This window comes from Oncorhynchus clarkii, chromosome 2 (assembly GCF_045791955.1).
Source record: "Oncorhynchus clarkii lewisi isolate Uvic-CL-2024 chromosome 2, UVic_Ocla_1.0, whole genome shotgun sequence".
NCBI classification, from domain to species: Eukaryota; Metazoa; Chordata; class Actinopteri; order Salmoniformes; family Salmonidae; genus Oncorhynchus; species Oncorhynchus clarkii.
The window spans coordinates 77403979-77429455 of record NC_092148.1 but is presented as its reverse complement, the minus strand read 5'-3'; the positions used below and the strand labels follow the sequence as shown (position 1 = coordinate 77429455).

The 25477-nt window shown below is 42.3% G+C and overlaps 1 protein-coding gene across 11 annotated transcripts in view; it reads right to left on the bottom strand.

The window, feature by feature from the left end:
• Positions 1-305: 305 nt before the first annotated feature.
• Positions 306-25477, bottom strand: part of LOC139374107 (protein-methionine sulfoxide oxidase mical3a-like) — a 112885-nt gene continuing 87713 nt past the window's right edge. For 7 of the 11 annotated variants that reach the window (XM_071115161.1, XM_071115114.1, XM_071115122.1 and 4 more), the window contains 9 exons: positions 19749-21762; positions 19054-19148; positions 17566-17616; positions 16479-16586; positions 15330-15423; positions 7717-7785; positions 3821-3920; positions 3558-3631; positions 306-3330 (listed from right to left, as the gene is read on the bottom strand). In XM_071115161.1, the coding sequence (XP_070971262.1) occupies positions 3146-3330; positions 3558-3631; positions 3821-3920; positions 7717-7785; positions 15330-15423; positions 16479-16586; positions 17566-17616; positions 19054-19148; positions 19749-21762 (2790 nt within the window). In that variant the 3' untranslated portion in view covers positions 306-3145. Of the gene's footprint in view, positions 3331-3557; positions 3632-3820; positions 3921-7716; positions 7786-11084; positions 11136-15329; positions 15424-16478; positions 16587-17565; positions 17617-19053; positions 19149-19748; positions 21763-25477 lie in introns of all 11 variants that reach the window. The other 4 variants (XM_071115174.1, XM_071115183.1, XM_071115138.1 and 1 more) reach the window with 2 other exon arrangements.

The window sequence follows — 25477 nt, the reverse complement described above, 5'->3', positions numbered from 1 at the left end:
ACTGCTAGCTAAGATTTTGAAAGTATGATGTTGACATGATCAGTCCAATCAAAGTTACTGAACATATAACGTGATTTGACGTTATTTTATTTGTGGCCAATGACCTTGAACCTTCTTGGATGGGCACTTCTGTAACTCTATGGCAGCACCCAAAGGGCTAGAATTTTCGAGGTCTCCTCTTAGACTTTGCAGTGACGTAGTGTCCCCATGAGTGACAGAACTGGCTTGCCCCACCACCACAAAGCATTGAGCTAGGCTGAAACACCTGCATTTTGGAGCTGCCTTACTCAAGAAAACAAAAGAGAGACCATGTTTGTACGCGGCTTTATTAATACAATGATATATTATTTTTTACATTGTGTGCAAACTGATGTGTGACATGTATTAATGCCAAAATAACATGCAAAACAGGCAAGCCCCAGCTGCCTTGAATGAAGGGTCGCCACTGCAATGGTGTAAAATGTAGCCATCTACTGTAAACCTCTGTTGGGAATTTGGCATGGCCGAACAATCACCGCAATAGCTTATGCAAGGAAGCAACATGCCTACTTTAACTTTCCTTATAATATATTATTATGGACTATTGAACTTAAACAAATGCTATGCAATGCAATGCATACCATGCAGCATTGCTCATCTTACCTGACAGTCCCAGAAACAAGATGCAATCATTTCTGCTTAGCTGTCTTGCATGTTTAAAAAAAAAATTGTCTCGTCTGCAGACATCCACCCCTTGTTACAGATATGGCCCCGCTGGAATACTGGATACACAGAAATATCGGAGTGGAGTTTTCAACCGGCAAGTTGATCAAATCAAATTTGTGAAGAAACTAAATGCCAGGTTTTGACCTTGTCGTACAGTAAAAGTCAAAACATCCTTTAATTAATTAGTCGCCAGGTTCATGTAACACATACTGTCATGTTGGGAAGATTCTGAGAACGTTGCACTTATATGCCATAAAAGAAGCACTCCTGGTTTGAATTGGGCAAATAATCAAGATCAGCTTTTCTTCAGGTGTGCTAGTTCTGGAATAGACCAAATAAGTGGAATTGACAGGGGGAAGCCTACTATGCAGGACAGTCATTAATAAGGTGAATATTCACATTTCTATCATAAAATCATAGTTGTAGTAAGTTTATACAGAAGCCTACACATAAAAGGAGACATGCGTTTCTAAATGAACAACCGTATTGCTTTATTGCCGTTTCAGCATACATCCAACACCCTATGCATTTTGGCTAAATGAAGCAGCATTTACATATTTGTCGTGTGTGTCAACATACAGTTTTAAAAATTAGGATTCATTTTTCTTACATATGATACATTTTTGCACACCTGTTTATAAATATCAATAAAATCTGTCAAACTTATCACACACCATCTAAACCAGCCTTGAAATGATGTAACTTTTTTGTATTCACAAATTCTCAGTGTATGTATCTATCAATACAGAAAAATATATAAAACTGTGACCAACCAGAGATTTACAGTTTGGCAGAAAGGCTAGTAAGGTCAAATGCCAAACAAAAGCACATGGTCCTGTGACTGACAGAATAGAAGTGGTTTAGAGCAACCTTCCTGTCTCCACTTCTACTCATAACTGCTGTTTGACAACCTGTAGTTGTATGAAAGGATTTTACCAAAAAACACAACATAAAAATGTACCTCTGGTGGGATACATAAAAGTTTAAACCCTAAAAAGAAAACTAAAATATTAAAACAGAAGGGAAAAAGCAGGTAATGTACCTCAGCCCCAGGGATAGCGAAGCCAGAGTTCTATGGTTTAGAACTTCCATATTGAAGCATATCCACTGACGTAAGTGTCTCATGACACCAGTTAGTGATGTCAGTTCACTTATGGTATTATGATAACACGATGTATTGATACTGTGTAAGCCCAATAAGACACTGCCCCTAACGTTATTCTCTTCACTGTTTAACCTACACTGAGGACATTTCATGGTATATGCCAATTAGTATTGAATACTGATTATAAAATGAACTATCAGTGTGATTTATGGTGAATGGCATGGTATGGAGAAGCCACATGATCGCTCAGAACTAGGGCACCAAGAGATGTGTCAAGTGGGTTGCTTGCTGAAGTATACATGTGTCAATGAATCTATGCTACAGGTTAACTATTCACACCAGCACAACTTTCAGAGTCAAAGACAATGTAACGCAGGATATTTTTCTGAGCCTGCAGCAGCCTCCACCTTACACAATGGCTTCTTGGTGATGGAGTTTTGAGTTGATTTCCTTGCAGTCAATGTTATAAAGAGAGCACATGTGCAATCCGTCGAGCCTCCAGTTCAGGCACTCTCCTCCGTGAACATGGAAAATACCAAAATCAGTTCATTCAGGTTCTCTATCAAAACCAAGCGAATAAATACAAAACAACCAAGTGACCAGATTCCATTGATCCTTAGTGTTGACTCTTCAGGTGAATCTCTGTGCAAAAAAATGATGCGACTTTTAGAGTCTCATCCTTATTGGCTCCTCAGAATGTGGAAGCCAATGTGTAATTGGAGTGAAAGGCAGCTAAAGGAGAGGATGTCCCTCCCCAGTCAGCAGTCACAATAGTAGAGTATGTTATGAGGTTAGGTTGAGACTGATAAAATGAGAGAGACCACTCCTCCCCTTCCCACAGAAACCTACCCTCATCTAAAACCCCCGCTTTGCTAATATGTCGTGTTCTACACATGTAGTACATTGAAACAGGTATCATACATTGAATTCCTTTACATCAGCAGGACCTAACCTCTTTCTTCCCTTTGCGTGTTTGAGATTAAAATAAATAATAAAACATTGTTCCCCATTCTGGAGAACCGCTCCAAGAACTTCTGAAGTTCTGAGAAAGTCCAGGCTGTAGTTGCTCCTCCCACCGTGATTTGATAGTGAGGGGAGATATCATTTGAGGTAATGATGCCTGGCTGGTGGCAGGGTAGATATGTAAACATTATAGACTGCTCCAACAGAGGAGCCGTAATGGAACAACTCCATTCTGCACACATTCTCTGCTGGGTTATCTGGGACCAAGAACCAAGAATGAGGCCGTGGGTTGGGCCTTCACTGAGCCCTGACACAGAGTAGGGGTAGTGTATTATCTGAGTTACGGTGGATGGTGAGTTTAGTCTCTCCTCCTCAGGCCCAGTTGAGGTTGAAGCCCTTGGAGAGCATGACAGACTCCAGGTCCTTGTCCTCCTCCTTCTCACTGAGCCTCTGCTCCTCCAGGAGGGCTACCAGGGAGTCTCTCTGCTCCACCACCTCCAGCATCTCATTCAGGATGTGCTTCTCCTGCGCCAGCTCTACCTCCGTCTTCATGTGGTCTGAGGAGGAGAGGGGGATGAAAGCAAGAGAAAGAGGGACAGATAAGTAGAGAATTCATATATGGAGAGGAACGTGAAAAAAGTGTCTCACTGAGGTAATCAGGATTTGGTGAAACCATGAATGTTGTTTCCCATGGTCCTGAACCTTTCATATTTTTTTATGCTGCGCACGAATTGCCCTTCGGGGAAAATAAAGATTTATTGAATTGAAAATTGGCGGTCCTCACCTTCAATTGCCATTCGTTCCCTCAGGTCCTGCTGCAGTCGACTCTGGCGATCCTCCAGCTCCAGTTCTCGTGCACTGGGGGACAGAAAGACAGACTTACGGCCCAACTATTACACCTGTGGCCCTGAATTATGTCTCATGTCTAAATGATGTCTCCAATCTATGTCTAAATTATGTCTGTCTGCCTTTAGTTACAGCACCTTATATAGATACAGAGTTCACCTTCAGTAGGCCAATAACATAGGATAATAATGGTTAACTCACAATATCATCAGCTCAGATTCGTATCGCACCAGGGCGTTTTTCTCCTGGACCAGTTTGAACCACTCCTGCATGAGCTTGGGGTCGTCCTTTTTGCCCATCCCTGGAAGAAGAAGCAACACGGAAAGGGGAGTGAGGGAAACGGCAGGGCAGAGGAGGCTTTAGGTGGTTCTGATGCAGACACTGACACAGGCAATGCAATGACAGCCAAGCCAAGACGTCTTTGTTGTGGGAATGGATGGCGAAGTGGGGATGATGGGCCGGGCTGGGCCGGACTGTTGACCAGGGGTCGGGATGGTCTTGCCGTACGCCTCACAGAAGATGAAGTGGAGGAGATTTCAACTTTGGAAAATGAGCGGGAAAAACAGGCGTTTCAAAGTTGAAAGTTTGTGTATCACTAACTTCTGAGACAGACGCCCTTGCTACTGTACTGTAATATAATAATAATAATCAATAACAACACACTGAACAAAAATATAAACGCAAAGTATTGGTTCCATGTTTCATGAGCTGAAATAAAAGATACCAGAAATGTTCCATAAGCACAAAAAGCTTATTTCCCTCACATTTTGTGCACAAATTTGTTTTACATCCCTGTTAGTGAGGATTTCTCCTTTGCCAAGATAATCCATCCACCTAACAGGTGTGGCATATCAAGAAACTGATTAAACAGCATGATCATTACACTGGTGCACCTTGTGCTGGGGACAATTAAAGGCCACTAAAATGTGACATTTTGTCACACAACAAACACAATGCCATAGATGTCGCAAGTTTTGATGGAGCGTGCAATTGACATGCTCACTGTAGAAATGTCCACCAGAGCGGTTTCCAGATAATTGAATGTTTCTCTCTCTACCATAAGCCGCCTCCCAACGTCATTTTAGATAATTTGGCAGTATGTCTAACTGTCCTTACAACCGCAGAACACGCCAACTCAGGACCTCCACATCCAGATTCTTCACCAGCCATCCGGACAGCTGATGAAATTGTGGGTTTGCACAACCGAAGAAATCATCTCAGGGAAGCTCATCTGCATGCTAGTCGTCCTCACCAGGGTCTTGACCTGACTGGAAAATGCTCACCTTCGATGGCCTCTGGCACGCTGGAGCAGTGTGCTCTTGACAGATGAATCACGTTTTCAACTGTACCGAGCAGATGGCAGAAAGCATGTATGGTGTTGTGTGGGCGAGAAGTTTTACTGATGTCAACGTTGTGAAGAGAGTGCCCCATGGTGGCGATGGGGCTATGGTATGGGCAGTAATAAGCTATGGACAATGAACACAATTGCATTTTATCGCTGGAAATTAGAATGCACAGAGATCCCGTGACGAGATCCTGAGGCCCATTGTCGTGCCATTCATACGCTGCCATCACCTCATGTTTCAGCATGATAATGCAGGGCCCCATGTCGCAAGGATCTGTACACAATTCCTGGAAGCTGAACATTTCCCAGCTCTTCCATGGCCTGCATACTCACCAGACATGTCACCAATTGATCATGTTTGGGATGCTCTGGATCGGCATTTTACGACAGCGCATTCCAGTTCCCGCCAATATCCAGCAACTTTGCACAGCCATTGAAGAGGAGTGGGACAACATTCCACAGGCCACAATCAACAGCCTGATCAACTCTATGCGAAGGAGATGTGTCGCATGAGGCAAATGGTGGTCACACCAAATACCAACTGGTTTTCTGAACCACGTCCCTACCTTTATAAAAAAAAAAGATATCTGTGACCAACAGATGCATATCTGTATTCCCAGTTGTGAAATCCATAGATTAAGGCCTAATGAATTCATTTTAAATTGATTTCCTTTTATGAACTGTAACTCTCTGTAAAATCTTTGAAATTGTTACATGCTGCGTTTAAATTTTTGTTCAGTATATATGCCATTTAGCAGACACTTCTACCCAAAGCGACTTACAGTCCCGCCTGCATACATTTTTAACATACGGGTGGTCCTGGGAAACAAAAACTCTATCCTGGTGTTGGAAGCACCATGTTCTACCAACTGAGCTACAGAGGACCCCTGTATGTTCAGAGCAGTTGTCGTCTCCTACCACTGTTTGTCCTACCACTGTTTGTCCCCCCCCTTACGGAGAGGGCCATAGGTAGGGGGACAGGGCAGAAAACCATGGTGTATTCCACCACATTGTACCCGGGATGTTGTACTCAGGGAACCTATGGATGTTCTACACAGAGATAAAACACCAGAAGAGTTTCTCTCTATGGAAGTTCTACATCCCTACATGCAACAAAGTACCACCAGTAGAAATAAAGTATCCTGTCAGATCCTATTCATACAGAGCAGTTCCAAAAAACCTGTGTTATGAATGATTTAATTCTCCCTATAGCTTCTACTACTGGGTCAAATGATGGCGCCGATCTGTCATTTAGACCAATAGTGAAGCTATCATACTCCCCTATTAAACCTGCCTGAGGGAGAAGACTGGTATTTGGCATGCATTACTGCAGTCAAGGGCCAGCGGCCAAATAACTTTTACCCTTATGCCACTGTAAAGGTGGCCAGTCCATGCTATGCTATAGAAAGTCTGCTAGCATTTTTCATCTGTCGCACGTAGGTGGGAGCCAAGCGGTTTCAATGAGACACAGGGGGGCAAACCATTGATGCAGCATGATGTACTTAGCTGGAGTGGTGGAGTCTCTTGCAAAACAAAAAGGAAAAACACAGCATAGACATAAATCAAATGGCTGTGCTCTCGGGTGCTGCTGCCGGTTTTCGCTGATTAACAGACAAGGACAGAGAGAGGCAAAGCGGAGTTCCTCAGACGGAGGAACTCAGACAGGACAAAGAGGAGATGGAAACAGGTGGATTTGCTAACTTAACCAACAATGTGCTTGCTTTTCCCTCTCCCTCTCTCTTTCTTTCTTTGCGCCTCGTCCACCACCCTTAGCCCAGGTTCCAAGATCACAGGAGAGAAGAGCCACAGTTAACAACATAACACACATCCAGCCTGAAAACCAGATTGCACAGAACACACACAGGCATGTTTTGTTTACATTGATCAGAAAGCTTCTCAAGCAGTTTCACACAGACATACATGTGTTAGAGACAATAGACCAGATGATCCAGAATGTTGTAGAATATGGAAAACTGAGATGCGTCACAAGTTGTAGGTCTATCGCTCTCTTTATCACAACCTTGTCACACACAGTCTTAGTTGTAACACACTATAGTCAAGAGAGAGGCTGTCAGGCAGCTTTCACACACTATAGAGAGACTACACCACTCAGTAGTGGGAGATAGATGGCTTTTCATGTCCATTAGTTTTACAGCAAACAGAGGACATGCTTTTGATTAAACACACAATGAAGCAGAGTAGTTTCCCCTTTAGCTTTAGGTGCAGCTACTTGGAATGATGGAAAAATGTGTGCACAATAGCGGTTTACTTACTTGGGTTGTTAACCAGGGTTGAGGGGTTTCTAATATGTTTCTGCTTGAGACTGTTAATCTCAAGGCAAATTAATCTGGGAGGGGGTCTATAGAAGCCTCCATGTTACATGGTTGATTCAAGACTGTAAATAAACCATTTAAAAATACTATTGGTGACAGTGTGCACTAGGTTTCTGAGTATCCTCAACTCCACAAACCAAATGTCACATTGACATGTCCTGTCCTTATTTTCTCATCTACACCGTTCCAGCAAGTTTACAAATGTCTACATAAATGTGTGTAATGTTCAGTGTGATACGACTATGGTAGATAGCGAACAGTGACATCCTGGGGAAATCTACTGAGCCTGGACACACAGAGGGAGAGGAGGAGGAGTTTCAGGAGACCGAGGGGAGGAGCCCTGCTTTGTGGATCCCCGCGGTCGGTTGCTGTGGTAACCTGAAGCAGCCAGCAGCAGGCAAGGCAATAGGTTACGTTACCTTCAGAGGAACAGCAGGGACAGAAGGAGATAGGTCTTCGGCGAGGGGTCCCGACAAAGGGCTCAACTACTTCCACAACATAGGGAAAGAGTGCCAAGAGGTGGGGTGGAGGAAGAGGAGGAAGAAGTGATAGAGAAAAAAGTGTAGAGGACATAAAGCGTGAGAGGAAGTGTAGGAGGGAGGGAGAGATGGGGGGAAGATGAGGAAGAAAGAACAGTGAGGAGAAAAATCTAAAAGAATGAGAGCACTAGGAGAAGGAGGGAGAACTGAAAGCACCTGTAGAGAGGAGGTGAGAGAGATCAGTTGTGTGGGGTCAGAGAAGGTGGAAAAAAAAAGAGTGAAAACACAAAGGGCTGGAAAGAACGGGGGAATAATCCTCATCTGTCATCTGATGTACTCAGAATAATACTCCTCAAATTCAGAAAAACTGTTGTGACAATAGAGTTCTATGGGGTGATACAGAAGCCTTCACAATACCAATGTTGTGTAATGTGTTGACAATGCTCTGCAAATTAGATTCATCTAAATGAAAACAGCTTTTTATTCATCATCACTTGAGATTTACAGAAATAGAAGATAAATCATCTAAGCGGGAAAGAGTTAATTATTCAATCTTTGAAAATATTTCAGCTCTCCCAGGTAAACATAACTTGTATTTGTTGACGTTGTGGCTACTTTTGAAGTGCAAATTAGCATTTTTGTGCAAATGCGTGTGAACCTCCGCGAGAAAGTCCTCACATATAATGAGGTCATACTGTCTACCGAATATAGTGAGGATAGATAAACACTGTACTAGGCACAAACTGTAAGGTGAAGAGGAGATATAAAGTAATTGAGTTTCTCAACGAGGAAGAGCCTTCTATCAGAGAGTGTATCGGACAAACGATGAGTAGGGGGATGGTGTCACACACCGATACAACAGGAAATGCACACAATGTACTCAACAGTCTGAGACTTGGGTGAAAGAGCTCAGAGAGAATGGAATGCTGGTGAAATTAACCACAAGAGACTATCACAGTAGAATCATAACTCTCCACTCAAACAAGATAGGCTGTCTCACATACTCACTGCTGTGAGATTTTAAAGTGCAATGGTTCTGCCTCATACCTCATCATAAAACCACAGTTATTTATTATAATGTGTATGTAAAGTACCAAATCATTGAGAATCATTGTGAAACTAGCGTGCCTATTTGAAGTGATTATGGTTGTAAATGGAGTGATAGATAAGATGTGTCACTGCAGTCAACCCTGCTGGCCAAAAGCGAGAGCATGACAGCAGTTTCCTTTGTTAGCTTTTAGCACCCCCTGCAGGGCTGCTGCACACACAGCACAGCCATGCTGCTTCCCTCAATAGCCTGTGTTTCAGTTCATGATTTGGCCAGTGCCAGCTAGATGGAAGCCAGTCCAATTCACGTCACCAGACAGGGTAACACTGTATCAGGCCAAAGTTGCAGAATGCCGACCATGTATACCGTGTCCTCCACAGCCCAGAAGCTTGAGACCATCAGACACATACTGCATTCAGTTTGGAAGATCAAACCAAGTGGCAATGGTGTCTCTCTTCAATTTCAGAAATACTTACCTTCAATGGATGCCTCATTTAACTTGCTGCGATTTACTCAAAAACCGAAACATTTATAATTGTTGCATGCAATTGTACCGAGGGTCTATAAACCACATAGTGAATATGATCACACTATTGGGGGACAATGACCAGATAGATTTTTCCAGTGTTACAACACTCCATGCCATCTCCTTTCTAATGGGTGACAACTACAACATCATCACAGAGAGCGGGACAGTCAGACAGTCAAGACACCATATCCACGCTGGGTCACTAATACAGACTCTTTTGGACAATCACAGGTAGCATCCAAAATGGCACCCTGTTACCTATGTAGTGCACTACTATTTACCAGAGCCAAATGGCCATATATGGGACACTAGTTTAGACCAGGGCCCATACCCAGTAGTGCGTAATATCGGGCCATGGTCAAAAGTAGTGCAATATATAGGGAATAGGCCATTTTGGATACACACACAATGTGAATAGGATGGCTATGAGGGGTCAAGACCAAACACTGCTTTTCAGCACAGACACGTATATTACAGGGAGTTATGCAACAGGGCAGGTATGGGAGAGTCAGAAGAGCACGAGCACCAGAGCTGGGACTACAGGGATACAGCAGCACCAGAGCTGGGACTACAGGGATACAGCAGCACAGCTCTAAGGCTAGCCAAGGGCCAGGAGTTTTGGGGTCAGTAAGGGGCAGGGTGCTGTGCTGTGCGTGTGTGCGTGTGCGTGTGTGTTTCTACTTTAACATTATCCCTGCCACCTAGCCTAGTGGTTAGAGCATTGGACTAGTAACCGGAAGGTTGCAAGTTCAAATCCCAGAGCTGACATGGTACAAATCTGCCGTTCTGCCCCTGAACAGGCAATTAACCCACTGTTCCTAGGCTGTCATTGAAAATAAGAATTTGTTCTTAACTGACTTGCCTAGTTAAATAAAGGTTAAAAAAAATGTTAGCGTGTGTGTTCTTTACTAAATGCTTTCCTAGTTATTATACTTGTACACTACTCCAATGCATAGATGTTATTATGTAATCTAGGGGTTCCCAAGCTTTTTCCACTCAGGGACCCCCTTCCAGCATTGGGGAACATACTGTGCAAGTGCCATGTCTATTTCCTGCAATTCTACACATTTTGCCATGGGATGCAATTCTACACATTTTGGGATGGGATGCAATTCTACACATTTTGCCATGGGATGCAATTCTACACATTTTGCCATGGGATGCAAAGAAAATTGTTCAGATTTTAATTTTCTTGCAATTCTATACATTTTGTGACTTAAACAACTACAACAATATTTATGGGCAAAAAAAACCATTAGCTGACATGGGCTACTTGATCTGGACATTTCTGACAAGTTATAAATAGCTCTCTAAGTAACGTATACAATGACTGATATGACAAGAGGAACTGATGACGTACTACCTCATTTCGAAATTACACCTTGCGCATTCTACTATTACAACCTTCAAGAGTACGTTTAACGCCCCACAGTTTGGGAACCACTGATGTAATCAATGCAGTGAAATGAACATTAAAATGATCAAAGAGTGTGTGAAAATGATCTTAACAAGAAAAGGGGGGAAAAAAAAGTGTGTGATCTTTCTGACTGTGTGTGCGCTAAGTTTCTATTAGAAGTGATACTGGAGGGATCTGAGAGTGACTAGGCTTCTGCCGCAGCAGGGGATGCAGCTCTGAGGAGACAAGCTCCAGACCAGTACTATAGAAGGGAAAGTCAGATATAGGTGGGTTAGCTGTTAGTTATTTGGAAGCGACAGATTTGAAATACATACCGCCCAGATGCAAGTCCATGATTTCACTGTAATTAGACTCTCCCCAATAGTCTACAACAGGGATATATTAGAGATATGAGTTATTGTACACACACATCCTCCACTGGGCAACACCAATCTGCAACAAGATGGTCATGCACATGCTTGCACACACACACACCACAACCACACACAGTTCAAACATGTACACAAGTACTCACCACAATACATATGCAGTCAAGTACACATATTGGCTTTTACTTTTCCGTAATGATAGGGTGGCTACATATATTTCCTGTAAGGCTGTGTACTGCCTCTGTGTATGAGACATTAACTATGTGTGTGTGAGGCAACACCAGGTATGGAGTGTCACGGTACCGGTGACTCACTCATCTGATACACTGATGCTTTAGAGTAGGCATACACCATATCAACCACAAGGGTGTAGTGGGTTAAGATGTCTTATATGTACAGTAGTATTCCCACTTTTGATTGGTAACCATACCAATACATCAATGCAATGTAGCATATGTATGCCCTTGGCCACAATTGTATTCAGTCTTGGTAAACAGAAACCCTTCCATATGAGGCTATGTGGACAAACACATCCAATGTGAGCACACACAAATCTATGTCGAAACACAAAGACATTCTCCAAATCGCATGCAGCTCAGACGATGACCGACAGAAACAATTAGAGTACAGTATGGGTGTTGTATTAACTACAGTGAGTCTGATGTTTTGATAAAGTACAATAAGTCCCCTTATACAGTCCTTTGAAAGCGTAGACGACAGAGAGGTTAAAGTCCACTTGAGAGAAAATTCACTCTGTGATTTAGGTTAGTATTGTGGAGTAACTAAGAATGTTGTTGATCCATCCTCTGCTTTCTCTTATCACAGCCATTAAACTCTGTAGCGGTTTTAAAGTCACCATTCACCTCATGGTGAAATCCCTGAACGTTTTTTCCTGAGTGGTTGGAAGGACGCCTGTATGTTTGAAGTGACATATTTGTAGTGACTGGGCGTATTGATACACCATCCAAAGTGTAATTAATAACTTCACCATGCTCAAAGGGATATTCAATGTCTGCTTCTATTCCTTTTTTTTACCCGTCTACCAATAGGTGCCCTTCTTTGCGAGGTGTTGGAAAACCTCCCTGGACTTTGTGATTTAATCTGTGTTTGAAATTCACTGCTCGACTGAACGACCTTTCATATAATTGTATGTGTAGGGTACAGAGACGAGGTAGTCATTAAATAATTCTGATAAACACTATTATTGCACACAGTAAGTCCATACAACTTAATTTGTCACTTGTTAAGCAAATCTTTACTCCTGAACGTATTTAGGCTTGCAATAACAAAGGGGTTGCACTTTTTATTAATTCGCTAAATTGCAAAAAAAATATCTAAAAAACATAATTCTACTTTGACATTATGGGCTTTGACATTATGGGCTATTGTTTGTTGACCAGTGACACAATATCTCAATTTAATACATTTTAATTCAAATTCAGGCTGTAAAAGTTATGGGGGGGGGGGGGGGGGGGTTGGTCAAGGGGTGTGAATACTTTCTGAAAGCACTGCGAGCATTCACCAGTTTATATAGTTCACATAGGTTACCAATAATTATAGATTATTTTGAGACTTACAAAATTGTCTCTATTTATGCTATACTTTGCATGCCTTGAAACCCTATTTAAAAGTTGTTAGCATTGTATTGTGTAATGTTCTACAGTAAACAAGAATGACTTCATCACAGTGAAAGTTCTGATGTCTGTGATAGTCCCTTGTCTTGCACAGTGTGAATGTATTGTTTCAGAGTAAGAGATACCACCAGTGTCTAGACACTGCATATCTAGATACAAGATTAACTTAGATGAGGATTTCTACAAATTTAAGAATATACTTTCATTCACTGCTAAACCAGGGCAACTGGTTTTATGAAAAGTATAGTTTGGATACTCTCAAGCAAGAAAGATAAGCAGAATTGCTGCTACCCCAGCTACTTTTTCTACATAAAGGGGAGGTCAATGCCCGTTTAGAGGAAATGTGGTACATAGATAATAACCCCTCAGTAACAGTACTTGAGAATGCTTGAATTGATTCTGTATTTACAGATCTAGAATGTAATTAACATACAATTAGCGTATAACTTACATAAATGTATTACCATAAAAACAGAGATTAACATATTCAACTGTTGAAGAGGATCATCTCCACCCAACTAGGACACTACATCAACAAACTGAATGAAAAGCTCCAAACTCATTCCCCAATCCCAACATTTAAAAAGTAGGCAGTGGCTATGGATACAGAAAATTCTCTCTTAAAGCTAAGGATCCAGATCACGTTCTGCATGTGTTATTTTACGCACACATTCATTTTTCTAACGTAGCTGCTGCGCACACTCCCCCCAGTTGTGTAAAGTACTTCATTGAAAACACTAAGTCGTTTTTGGAGTCTGTACTTTACTATTTTACTTTCACTTCACTACATTCCAAAAGAAAATAATGGACTTTTTACTCCATATATTTCCCCTGACACCCAAAAGTACTCGTTACATTTAGAATGCTTAGCAGGACAGGAAAATGGTCCATTCATGCACTTATCAAGAGAACATCCCTGGTCATCTCTAGTGCCTCTGATCTGACGGACTCACTAAACACACATGCTTTGTTTGTAAATGATGTTTGAGTGTTGCCGTGTGCCCCTGGCTATCCATACATTTAAAAAATAAAACGGTGCTATCTGGTTTGCATAATAAGGAATTTGAAATGATTCATTCTTAAGAAAATTTAAAACCAAATACTTTTAGACGAGGTACTTTCACTTCAGTCATTTTCTATTACAGTATCTTTACTTTTACTCAAGTATGACAATTGGGTACTTTTTCCACCATTGACTCCACCTCCATATTTCACTCTTTACTCACCCTCTTCTGAACCATGATGATGTTGGCTATGTCTCTGCCTCATATTTCTGAACAGCTGTCTGTTCTTCTCTGTCGGTCTGTTGTAACTAAATATTGCAGTCACCCCCAACACTTTGGAGCAAAAATAATCCGTGTTTTGTGTGTTGATGTAGGCTTACAGTGCATTCAGAAATTATTCAGACCCCTTTTTCCACATTTTGTTTCAGTACAGCCTTATTCTAAAATACATTAAATAGTTTTTTAAATCCTCATTCAACACACAATACTCCATAATAACAAAGCAAAAACAGGCACAGACCTGGGGAAGGGCACCGAAAAATGTAAAAGTACTGAGTAAAGGGTCTGAATACTTATCTAAATGTGAACAGTTTTTTAGGTTTAATACATTTGCAAAAAAATACCATTTAATCAATTTTAGAATAAGACTAACATAACAAAACGTGGAAAAAGGTGAGGGGTCTGAATACTTTCTGAACGCACTGCATCTTTATAGTTTCTGCCACATCCTAGTTCCTGAAAAAAGAACACTACTTGACTGCCTGTCTTCCTGCACAGCTTGTTTGCAATGATGATAACATTCAATCGCTAATTTTACTGCATATCTTTGTCTTGCTACGTTCCACACCTGGGCAGCCGAACGTTCTAGGCAGCTAAGCGTGTATCCGGACCGGTAAAAAGAGTCGGACAATGGGAAGTTCATTTAGTATCAACCGGTGCCATAGTTATGCTGCATATGCTGGTTTATTCGCGAGAGTAAATAGCTGCATGTACCTCATCAGCTAAGAAGAACATGAAATCGCTAGACTGTTTGTGTCGTAAGTATGTTTGATATACTGATTTGTTTATATGTTTCATATGTTTGCAATACTGAATTTTGAGTAATACATGTAAATAACTGCATATAGCCTCCTCACCTCCTGAAAAAAGAACATGAAATCAGGCTTATGCTTACTGAGAAATGGAATGCAATATTTGGAACAATTTAGTGTACAACATGACGTTTGTAGGAAATTGCGCTTATGCTTAATAGCCTACTGAGGGAATGCAAGAGTTCGAACAGTTTTGTGCACAACATAAAGTCTGTAGGCTACACCAATGACCAGACAAAGGTGATCAAGGAGGAGGGAGTGGCAGTGGAGTGGGCACACTGATACAAAAAACTAAATCCTGCACATGAGCAGAAATATCCATATTTTTAGCCTGGGAAAACTGGGATAAAGAAACTCCATATCCGTATCCACTTCGTAACAAGTATGATCCCACCCCATGTGTGGACCCTGGGGGGGATGTAACCCAATCAGAAAAAGAAGAAGTGAGTGACAGATGGGTACCTGCTTCCCCTCGCAGGGCTTTCTCTACGGCCACGCCCCTCTCCTCCAGCTGTCTTTGCTTCTCCTCCACCTGCTCCAGCTGTCTCTGGATGATCTGAGGGAGCAACGACATGCCAGAGAACAATTCAGAACACACGCACACACACACTAAAGCTTAATAACCTATTTTGTTGGGAAGTAATACCTAGTGATCACAGGCTATTGTGAAATAGTAGAACATGCTGCTAGCCATGTGATTTTTCTCCGTGACCAAAACATGATGACTTTCGATTTTTAGCTGATATGGGAATAAATACACAAATCAGCATATCAAACTGGTATATTGTTTTAGGTTACACAGGCAAGTATCAGAATATTTGCCAGAGCATATTTTTTTATTATAAATATTATTATTTCACATGGCGATGTGGGAAGCTAAAAAGGATAGCTAGCTTGCAATGTTTTTAGCCAAGCTGCTGCCAGCTATCTACTACTAGCAAAGGAAACTCTTCCTTGCTTTCACAAAATAAAAAATGTTGCTCTTTCCCCAATGTGAATAGGACCGGCGAGGATATTATGTTACCAAAATGTGTCCGCTACTCCAAAAATCCCACTCCACCTACGTGCATACACGAACATAGATAAACGGAGTGAAATGTGGAGTAAACTTAACCCTAACCCTCTGAATTATCCGAGGGAGGAACGACAGGCCAGAACCCACACATATGAACACACACACACGAACATACACAAACATGGAGTGTCTCATTGCACACATATTCATAATATTTCAATGAACTGACAGTTCCCTGGACTAAAAACTTTAGTTTAAAGTTAAAGAGTTTAAAGTTCATGTCTGAAACCCTCTTAATAATTAACTTTTAAAAGTTGGATTGGTTTTGTTCTTTGGTAAAAAGGCATACTTTTTGTCTTATAAAATATTAATAAGCAGTAACACCGAGGGTGCATAGCTAATTAGTATTGTATTGATCTCTGCATGAAGTTCTGTTTTGATGATCTTCAAAGACATGAAACTGGGCTTGCCAAAATCATTCAAAATTCACAGCGGTCTTGGTTCGCAAGTTGGACCCTTCTGTGGACTCATACACAAGATCCATACTCCACCAACTACATTTTCTTCCAAAACAACATATCCTATTGACTATTTACCTGGGCTCTGTGCAGCCTCTTCAACTCCTCCTGCTTGGCCTGTCGCCGGGCAGCTTTCTGTACCCTCCGTGTCAGCTTGGCATTGAGCTCCTCCTCTGTGTAGGTTTTCTGTAACAACATTACACCGTGTTAGAGGCCTTTAGAGAGGTGCTCCCTCAGGCTCCGAGGGAACCAAGCCCTTCATATACAGGACAGCGGAACCTCACAAGTTCACAGAATGCTCAGAAGACCTTCACAGAACGCTTTCTACAGGGGAGAAACCAGCTAGGGGTGACTGATAGATTGTAGATTACATTATACTATATGAAACCCCAGAGGAGCCTTCTCCTATGGGAGAGAACAATAGCTCTCCATCCCCACAATGGGAGTAAATAGCAAACTGGTGTTTCTTTCTGAGAGGTGGCTATCCATTATACCAAAGATTACCATTGAGAGTACAAGAAGAGATCACCAATTCTAGAAATGGCATAGCTAGGACAAAGCTAGGACAAGCCCCACAATTAAAACTGAACAGACATAAATACACATAAAACTACAAATGTCTGAGATACCTTAGATTTCCTTGTACAATATTTCACACTTGTATTATTTCCCCAGTCTATAAATTCTCAGAAATGTATGGAAATATATGGATATTTTATGAGTTGTCCATGTCAATTTGTCATCTTTCGGTTATTATTCTTCTGCACTAAAAAGCTGGAGCAATATAGGAAAAGCGATAGTAGTATAGAGAAGTAGACTATAACAAGGAAAGGTAGCTGGAATCCAAGTGGATCCGATAGCAGCACTGGAGAACACTGGGTTGGTTAACATCAGACCAGTACAGACCAAAGATAAGCTGATTGACACCCGACCAGAGAAGACAAAGAAAAAACATGGACGGCCATATTGGAAAGTTGTCATTCATTGTGACCAGAAAAGTAAGGAGTGCAGTAGTGTTTACTTCCAGCGGGGGAGGGGGTAAGTTAGGCGGTCAAATTGACCGCTGGGGCAAAATGGAAAGAGAGGGTTAGGATAGAAGTGCAACGGTTGGCGCATGCACAGGGGTGATATGACGTGGGTCAATGGACATGTATGCACACACTACCTTTGTGGCGTACGCTCTCTTGAACGCCAATGCGTGAGGGACATAAACAGACTTGGGGGAAGACAAAACAAAACAAACAAACAAATGGAATGATTAAATGTATTAATCGGCAAAACCCCCCACGTGTCAACCCAATCACTAACACAACCAAACAGGCAATGTTAAAGGCCCCCCACCTACACAAAGATGAGGGTGCAATGATGAGTTATGGATCAACATTACTACCAGGAATTATTCATGGAACATTTAAATTAAATTCTTTGTTTTTAAATAGATACCCAAGGGACAAAATGAAAAAAACATTGATGCACAACGGTTGATTAAATTAATATTAAGGGATTGCCCAAAAATAGATTAACCTGAACAGCTAACAGCAGAGCAGTCTGAGCCAAAAATAGGTGACAATAGACTACCTACTATTCCCATGAGAAGAAAATGTACTACTTCACCTCACAGAACGGTCACTACTCAACATCACATCTCTAAAGAACAACAAACACTAAATTAACCACAGAACTAAATGAGCCCTAGTATTCCTCATTGAGCGTCAGAGGGCCTATTAGGATTTAGGACTAGGTGCCTGGGTCCAAAATATGAGGAAACTTGGAGCATGTTTGTCATGCCCATTGATGCAGGAACACATGTTCCGAGACGGTTGTGACCATAACCATGGGCAAGACAATAACAACAGGAAAAGACCACTTTCCTTCTTGCCAGTTGCTTTGGAAAGTGTGTAAAAGTTTAGGATGATGAATGCGTGCCTCTGGCACTGAGATCCATCTATTCTACTGTATAAACCTCCACAAATACAGCAGCAGTGGACTAAACAAGTTTGAATTTCAACCATTTCAGCGTAATAAATGCAAATGACACTGCATATTTTGATTATTCGCTAATATGATAAGCAAAACTAATTAAATTCAACTCCCACCCTAGACGATGCCCGAGTCCAGTTATAATGTGAATATAATACTTTGCTTGCAGACAGAATAAAATTCCAATTCAATATGTAGAAAATGGAAAAGCTCCAGACCTTTTTTTTGATTACTTTTATAATTCTGTTTTGGGATGAGTTAGGGCTTCTAAATAACTTCCTGTTAAAAATAAGAATTTAGGTGATTTAGTGAAATATAGTCCTCAAACCTGTTATTGTAATTGACATTCAACATTTGAATTTTGATGCTTGTTTGAAATTCATAAGCGTTCATCCCACTGTTGCACCTGGTGTAGTACCTCTATGAATTCTTCATGATTCGATCAAGGTCTCGACCTCGTTCTCATTTTTTCTCTCTTTCTTTTTCCCTTTCCCTCAATTTTTTTCTCCTTCTCCATTTTCTCCTCTATTATTTCCTTCTGAATTCCTGACACTAGGTCATATGCCGCTTCGGTTAAGAGTTTAAATCATCATATGAAATCAAAAAAAATTACCACAGTGGGGGTGAGGTTTTCATTAGTGAACTGATCATAGATGAAAATAACATGACTCACATCTGCCTTAGACTTCAGGGACGACCTCTCCAGCACATCATCACATGACAGATCTGAGTCCTCAGAGAAGCTCCGGTTTCGGCGCGACTTCAAATCTGGAATGGAGAAACAAACAAAGACAGCATATCTACCTGTTATTTCTGTATGGACTTGAAGTGACCATAACTAAAATAACTAGCCTAGAACATATAACCAAAGACTGACCAAAAGGCTTTTACCTCAAAGCCATAAGACTGCTGAACAGTTAAACGGCTACCCAGACTTTCTGCTTTTCACCCCCTACCTACATGTACATAGTACTTCAATCAATCCCCTAACCAAACCTACATGTACATATTACCTCAATCAACCACCCCGACTAATTCGTACCCCAGTACACTGACTCGGTAGCGGTACTCCTTGTATATAGCCTGTGTATAGCCTCGTTATTGTTATTTTGTGTTATTTTATTGATGCTATTTTCTTTATAACTATTTGAAAATTGTCTTACTTTTTAACTGCATTGTTGGGAAAGGGCTCGTAAGTAAGCATTTCACGGTAAAGTCTACACTTGTTGTATTTGGCACATGTGATAAATAACATTTGATTTGATATCTAGACCAAATGCCTTGATCAAGCTCTAAGCAAGTCAGTGCAGTATGGTCCATTGTAAACTACAGGCTCCATGAACTCCCTTGTTTCTCTGTCTGTCTCACCTGATGACTTCCCGAGAGGAGATGATCTCTTCTTCCCTGAGTCATTGGTGGTAGAGCTGGACGGCGTGCTGGGACACGACTTGTCATCCTTATTCTTCTTCTTGTCTTTCTTGTACCCTGAGAACACTGCCTTCCACAGGGACTTGTGTTTGGGAGGCGACGGCGTCTCGTCTGCACCGTGCTTGTAGGAGAGCCGGCTCTCGTTCTTGACTTTCTTCTCCTTCTTGTTCTTGCGTGGCGAGAAAAGGGAGCTGCGCTTCTTGCTCTTGCCTCCCGAGGTGGAGCCGTCAGAGGAGACAGTCGAGCCGTCCAGACTCTTGTTAACCTGAATGCTGAAGAAAAGCTCTGGCAAAGTCTCCGCCTTCTTTGACTCCAGAGCAATCACCGCAGATGTCTTTGGCGAGCCGGACAACTTCTTAGTACTTTTTCCGGGTGTCTCTGATGAGGCCATGTTCCACACCACTTTAGCAGTGGCGGCAGAGCCCTTGGCCATGTCCGTCTCTTTCATCTTGCTGAGCTGCTTGGCCATAGCATCTTTTAGAGCTTGGCTCTTGATTGACTTCTCTCTGGCTCTCATCCGCTCTTCAGCTATTTCCTTGGCCTCAGGGGAGAACTGCTGTGCCTTATGGTTTTTTGAGGCCTGCTGGTTCCCGGGGAAATTGGCTGTTCCATTCTCCATAACCAGGGCCATGTGAAAAGGAGGTTTCTCCCTCTCCCTGTTGGGCCTGCTTGTGGGTGGGGTGTAGAACCTGTCCATGGTTGTGTCTGGCGTCCGCTCGTCATACGTGTCCTCCACGTCGTCTGCAAACGGGATCTCTGCCACGCATTCCACGAATGACTTCCTCACCTCCTCCCGACGTGGTTTGCTGCTCTTCTCCCGTCTCATGATCACCACAGGAGCATTGACCGGAGCTGTGATTGGTGACGTGACCAGTGTAGCCCTGGGGGCAGGCTTGGGCACAGACACAGGGCTGAGTTGGGTCCTCGGTACAGGCACAGGGCTCTTGATCTTGGTGGGTGCTGCCTTGGCTGGCTCAGGTGTAGTGGGGCCATCGATCCCATTGTTCCAGGAGACATGGTGCTTCTGCTGCTGCCTTAGGGTGGCTGGCTCCTCGTTGGGTGGGGGCGGCGGGGGGCTGGAGGGCGGGGTGAGCATGGTGGAGTCGGAGGTGTTGTAACTGTCGCTTGCTGCCTGGCTGGTCTGGCTGGTGGTCGTGCTGCCATTGAGGCCCAGGCCAGAGCTGCTGCTTAGGTCCCTTTGATCTGTGGCTTTGCTCTTGGGATCCACAGGGGAGATGACCTGGCCCTCCACTGTAATGTTAAGCCTGCGGATTACCGAGCGGCTGGTGAAGGGGGAAAGCTGCTCCGACAAGTCCTCTGGGGTGTAGGACTTGGGCGAAGAGGAGTCCGGGGTGGGAACCCTACCCACAGTAACAGGACTCTTCTCTGGGGATTTGCTGCTGCTACGTTCCATTGGGGTGAGACCCAGACTCTTTCTGATCTCTGCACTCTTCAGCCAGAACTCCTCGATGATGTCCGTCTTCTTGACAGGGGTTTCCAGGTCTGATGAGTCTAGGGATTTTTGTGGCTCGGGGATAGCCCTGTCAGATGAGGCTGGTTTGACCAGCGGCGTGGAGGTGACTGCAGGGACAGGCTGAGTCCTGACGGGGGTGTCGGAGGTGAGGGATGAGGAAGGCTCTTGGCAGGGCAGGGGCTGGGCACAGATGGGAGACAGCGGGTTCCCTGTCGGGGGACACGAGCATGACGGAGAGTTAACAGGGGATTTGGTGGTAACGGTTTCGAGCAGTGGGACAGGCTGGGAGCAGATAGGGGAATGGACGGGGGAACAAACAGGGGAGCGGATGGGGGACATAGTGGGTGCAGGGTATGGAGGGCTCTTGGCATTGGGAGTCTGAGATGTCCTCTGTGGTGTTGTGATGTCCTCCAGTGGAAAAGGTTCTGGGAAAAAGTGCATGCCAGGGGATTTGACCAGGCAGGGAGAGGGGTGAGACATCTGGAAGACAAGCAGAGGAAGAGGACCATTTAAACTCTGAGAAACTCATAGAATGCCATGAGGGGGAAACATTTCGGTAACCCTTTACATTAAGTTGCCCCTATTATTACGTAACTAACACAGTAATAACTGTGTTAACATAGGAGTTATAGTCTTTACTATGCAATTACATGGCAATACCAGAGTTGATAAATATGCTCAGACCTGGTAACAAGGAACACCCTGCCATTAACTACCGGTCATTTTCAATTTGTTAATTCTTATGTTATGACCTGGCTCAAAGGCTATACCAAATCAAGTGTAACGTTAGAACAATATAGTTACACTATAGTTACATAGGATCTACTTGTAATTGTCATGTACCTACCCAGGAGCAAGCAACTTAATGTAACGTGAAACCCAGTAGGGTATAATCTTTATAATTACTATGTAGTTACAATGTAACAACCTTTGCAGACAATAGGCTAACGAGGAAAAATTAGGAGAAAGGACAACATTAGGTATAACTCTTTTAGTTAAGATTGTTACATTGTCAGTACAAAGTAACCATATTTAACAACCAACTCAGTAATTACAATGTTGTTACACGGGATATACATGTATTTACAATGTATTTACCCAAGAGCAAGCAACAATGTAAAGTTACATTTTTTTATTACTTTGTAGTTACAATAGGCTAACCAGGAGAAATAAGGAGACAGTTTGACTTTTCTTTAATGGATGACAAACCATATTCAAACCATTCAAATTCAATTCCCCATTTCAGACTCAAAGCAATAACTATTTTAGCTACTGCAGGTGGTGGTCAAGCTAGCTGGCTAGCTCTTCCCCTTCACTCACTAATGTAGCTAGCTAGCTAACTAGCTAAGTACTGGCACAATGTCAACACATTTTCCAACTCGGTAAATAAACGTTACAAAATTGTAATAAAACCTATTAAAACATTTAGTTAACAATGTTATTTCACTATTTTTTAGAGACTTACATGCACATTTGCACATTACAAAGAAATAGCATGTGCCTTCCATTTTGGCTACAGAGGAGAGTGTGAGCTAAGACTTGTAATAACTAGCCCAAGATAGACCAGAGCCTGTTGTTTCCAATGAGAGCAAATGAATCATAGTGGGCAGAACAAGCAAGGAGGTGGGCAGAACCAAGCACAAGCTAGTGAGATCCTATTGGCATGTTCTAGCATTTATTTGCATATTTCCGTTAGGGAACGTTAACTCTGAAGTGTACGTGTGCAATAACTCAATTAGCCCTTGCACTCCTTCTAAACAACACATTTCTTAAACTCTGGCAAAGGGTAAAGTCTGCAAAACGTAGCACACTCAGTTTGTTACAGATTATAGTTTGAAAACAGAAAGCTGTATGGAGATCAAATGTTTTTTTTTGTACCTTTATTTAACTGGGCAAGTCAGTTAAGAACAAATTCTTATTTTCAATGACAGCGTAGGAACAGTGAGTTAACTGCCTTGTTCAGGGGCAGAACGCCAGATTTTTACCTTGTCATCTCGGGATTCGATCTTGCAACCTTTCGGTTACTAGTCCAACTCTCTAACCACCAGGCTACCTGCCGCCCCTGCCGTTTCATCGATGACAAGATTTGTAGAATGTCGACCAAAATCCATCTTGCGCCATCTGCTCCTACTGCCGGCCATTGGGCTTCCTCTCATCACCATACTTGCTAGTGAGTGGAAATGTCAACAGGATGCTTCACATTTATACATCCGGTGAAATATCTGGCTCATTGTTCTATCTGTGGTGTGAGAGGTGAGAGGTAAATGTGATGTCACTTCCTGGTGAATTCGTCATTATATACAAATCTGGTATAAGTGCAAGATGCTCATGTCTCTGCCCTAACAATGGGAGTCGTTGTCCGAAAGGCAGAAATGAACAGTATGAAGATAGGCAGAAACTGACGCTCCAATAAAAATCCCTGATCACACTTGTAGGTGATGTCATGGCGACGTTGGCTAGCTAAGCTCAGAAACACGTCATCAGGTCTAACAGTCCTTTGATATAAAGTTGTTTTTGACGAAAATGAAAATGGGCCAGTTTGTCACTTTCACAAGGTTGGAGAAATAACATGTTCTTGACATAAACTAGTGGGCCTGGAACCTAGTATCATATCACATTCAAAAGGCATTTAAATATTTTGTCTTGCCCATTCACCCTCTGAATGGCACACATACACAATCCATGTCTCAAGGCTTAAAAATCCTTCTTTAACCTGTCTTCTCCCTTTCATCTATACCAGTGATTCCCAAACTTTTTATAGTCCCGTACGTACACCTTCAAACACTCAACCTCCAGCTGCGTACCCCCTCTAGCACCAGGGTCAGCGCACTCTCAAATGCTGTTTTTTGCCATCATTGTAAGCCTGCCACACACAATACAATAAATGTATTAAACATAAGAATTAGTGTGAGTTTGTCACTTCCCACAAGCCAGGTTGTGACACAAAGAGCTCTTATAGGACCAAGGCACAAGTAATATAATAATAATCAATCATTTTGCTCTTTATTTAGCCATCTTACAGTTACAACTTTATTTATTCATCGAAAATTGTGAAAAACTCATCACGTTAATGAGAAGGGTGTTCTTGAAAGGATGCACATAACTCTGCACTGTTGGGTTGTACTGGAGAGTCTCTCAGTCTTAAATTATTTTCCACACACAGTCTGTGCCTGTATTTATTTTTTATTTTAGTGACGGCCGAGAATCCACTCTCACATAGGTACGTGGTTGCAAAGGGCATCAGTAACAGCGCGATTTGCCAAGTCAGGATACTCTGAGCGCAGCCCAAACCAGAAATCTGCAGTGGCTTCTGATTAAATTAAAAATGTTCATAGAACCGCTTGCTGCAATTTTGATGAGGCTCTCTTGTTCAAATATCGGTAAGTGGACTGAAGGCAGAGTATGAAAGGGATAACGAATCCAATTGTTTGTGTCATCCATGTTGGGAAAGTACCTGCGTAATTGCGCAACCAACTCTCCCAGGTGCTTTGCTATATCACATTGTCAGTAAGCTTGAGGTCATTTGCACACAAAAAAATCATACAAATGATGGAAAGACCTGTGTGTTGTCCTTGTTAATTAATGCAGACAGAGAATTGCTCCAACTTGTTAATCATAGCCTCAATTTTGTCCCGCACATTGAATATAGTTGCAGAGAGTCCCTGTAATTCTAGATTCAGATTATTCAGGTGAGAAAAAACATCACCCAAATAGGCCAGCCGTGTGAGAAACTCATCATCATGCAAGCGGTCAGACAAGTGAAAATTATGGTCAGTAAAGAAAACTTTAAGCTTGTCTCTCAATTAAAAAAAAGTGTAAATACTTCACCCCTTGATAACCAGCGCACATCTATCTGTATGTTGTAAAAGTGTTACATGGTCGGTGCCCATATCATTGCATAGTGCAGAAAATACACGAGAATTCAGGGGCCTTGCTTTAACAAAGTTACCCATTTTCACTGTAGTGTCCAAAACGTCTTTCAAGCTTTCAGGCATTCCCTTGGCAGCAAAAGCCTCTTGGTGGATACTGCAGTGTACCCAAGTGGCGTCAGGAGCAACTGCTTGCACGCATGTTACCACTTGTTGTACTTAAGCCATTTTGCCACAACTTTGGAAGTATGCTTGGGGTCATTGTCCATTTGGAAGACCCATTTGCAACCAAGCTTTAACTTCCTGACTGATGTCTTAAGATGTTG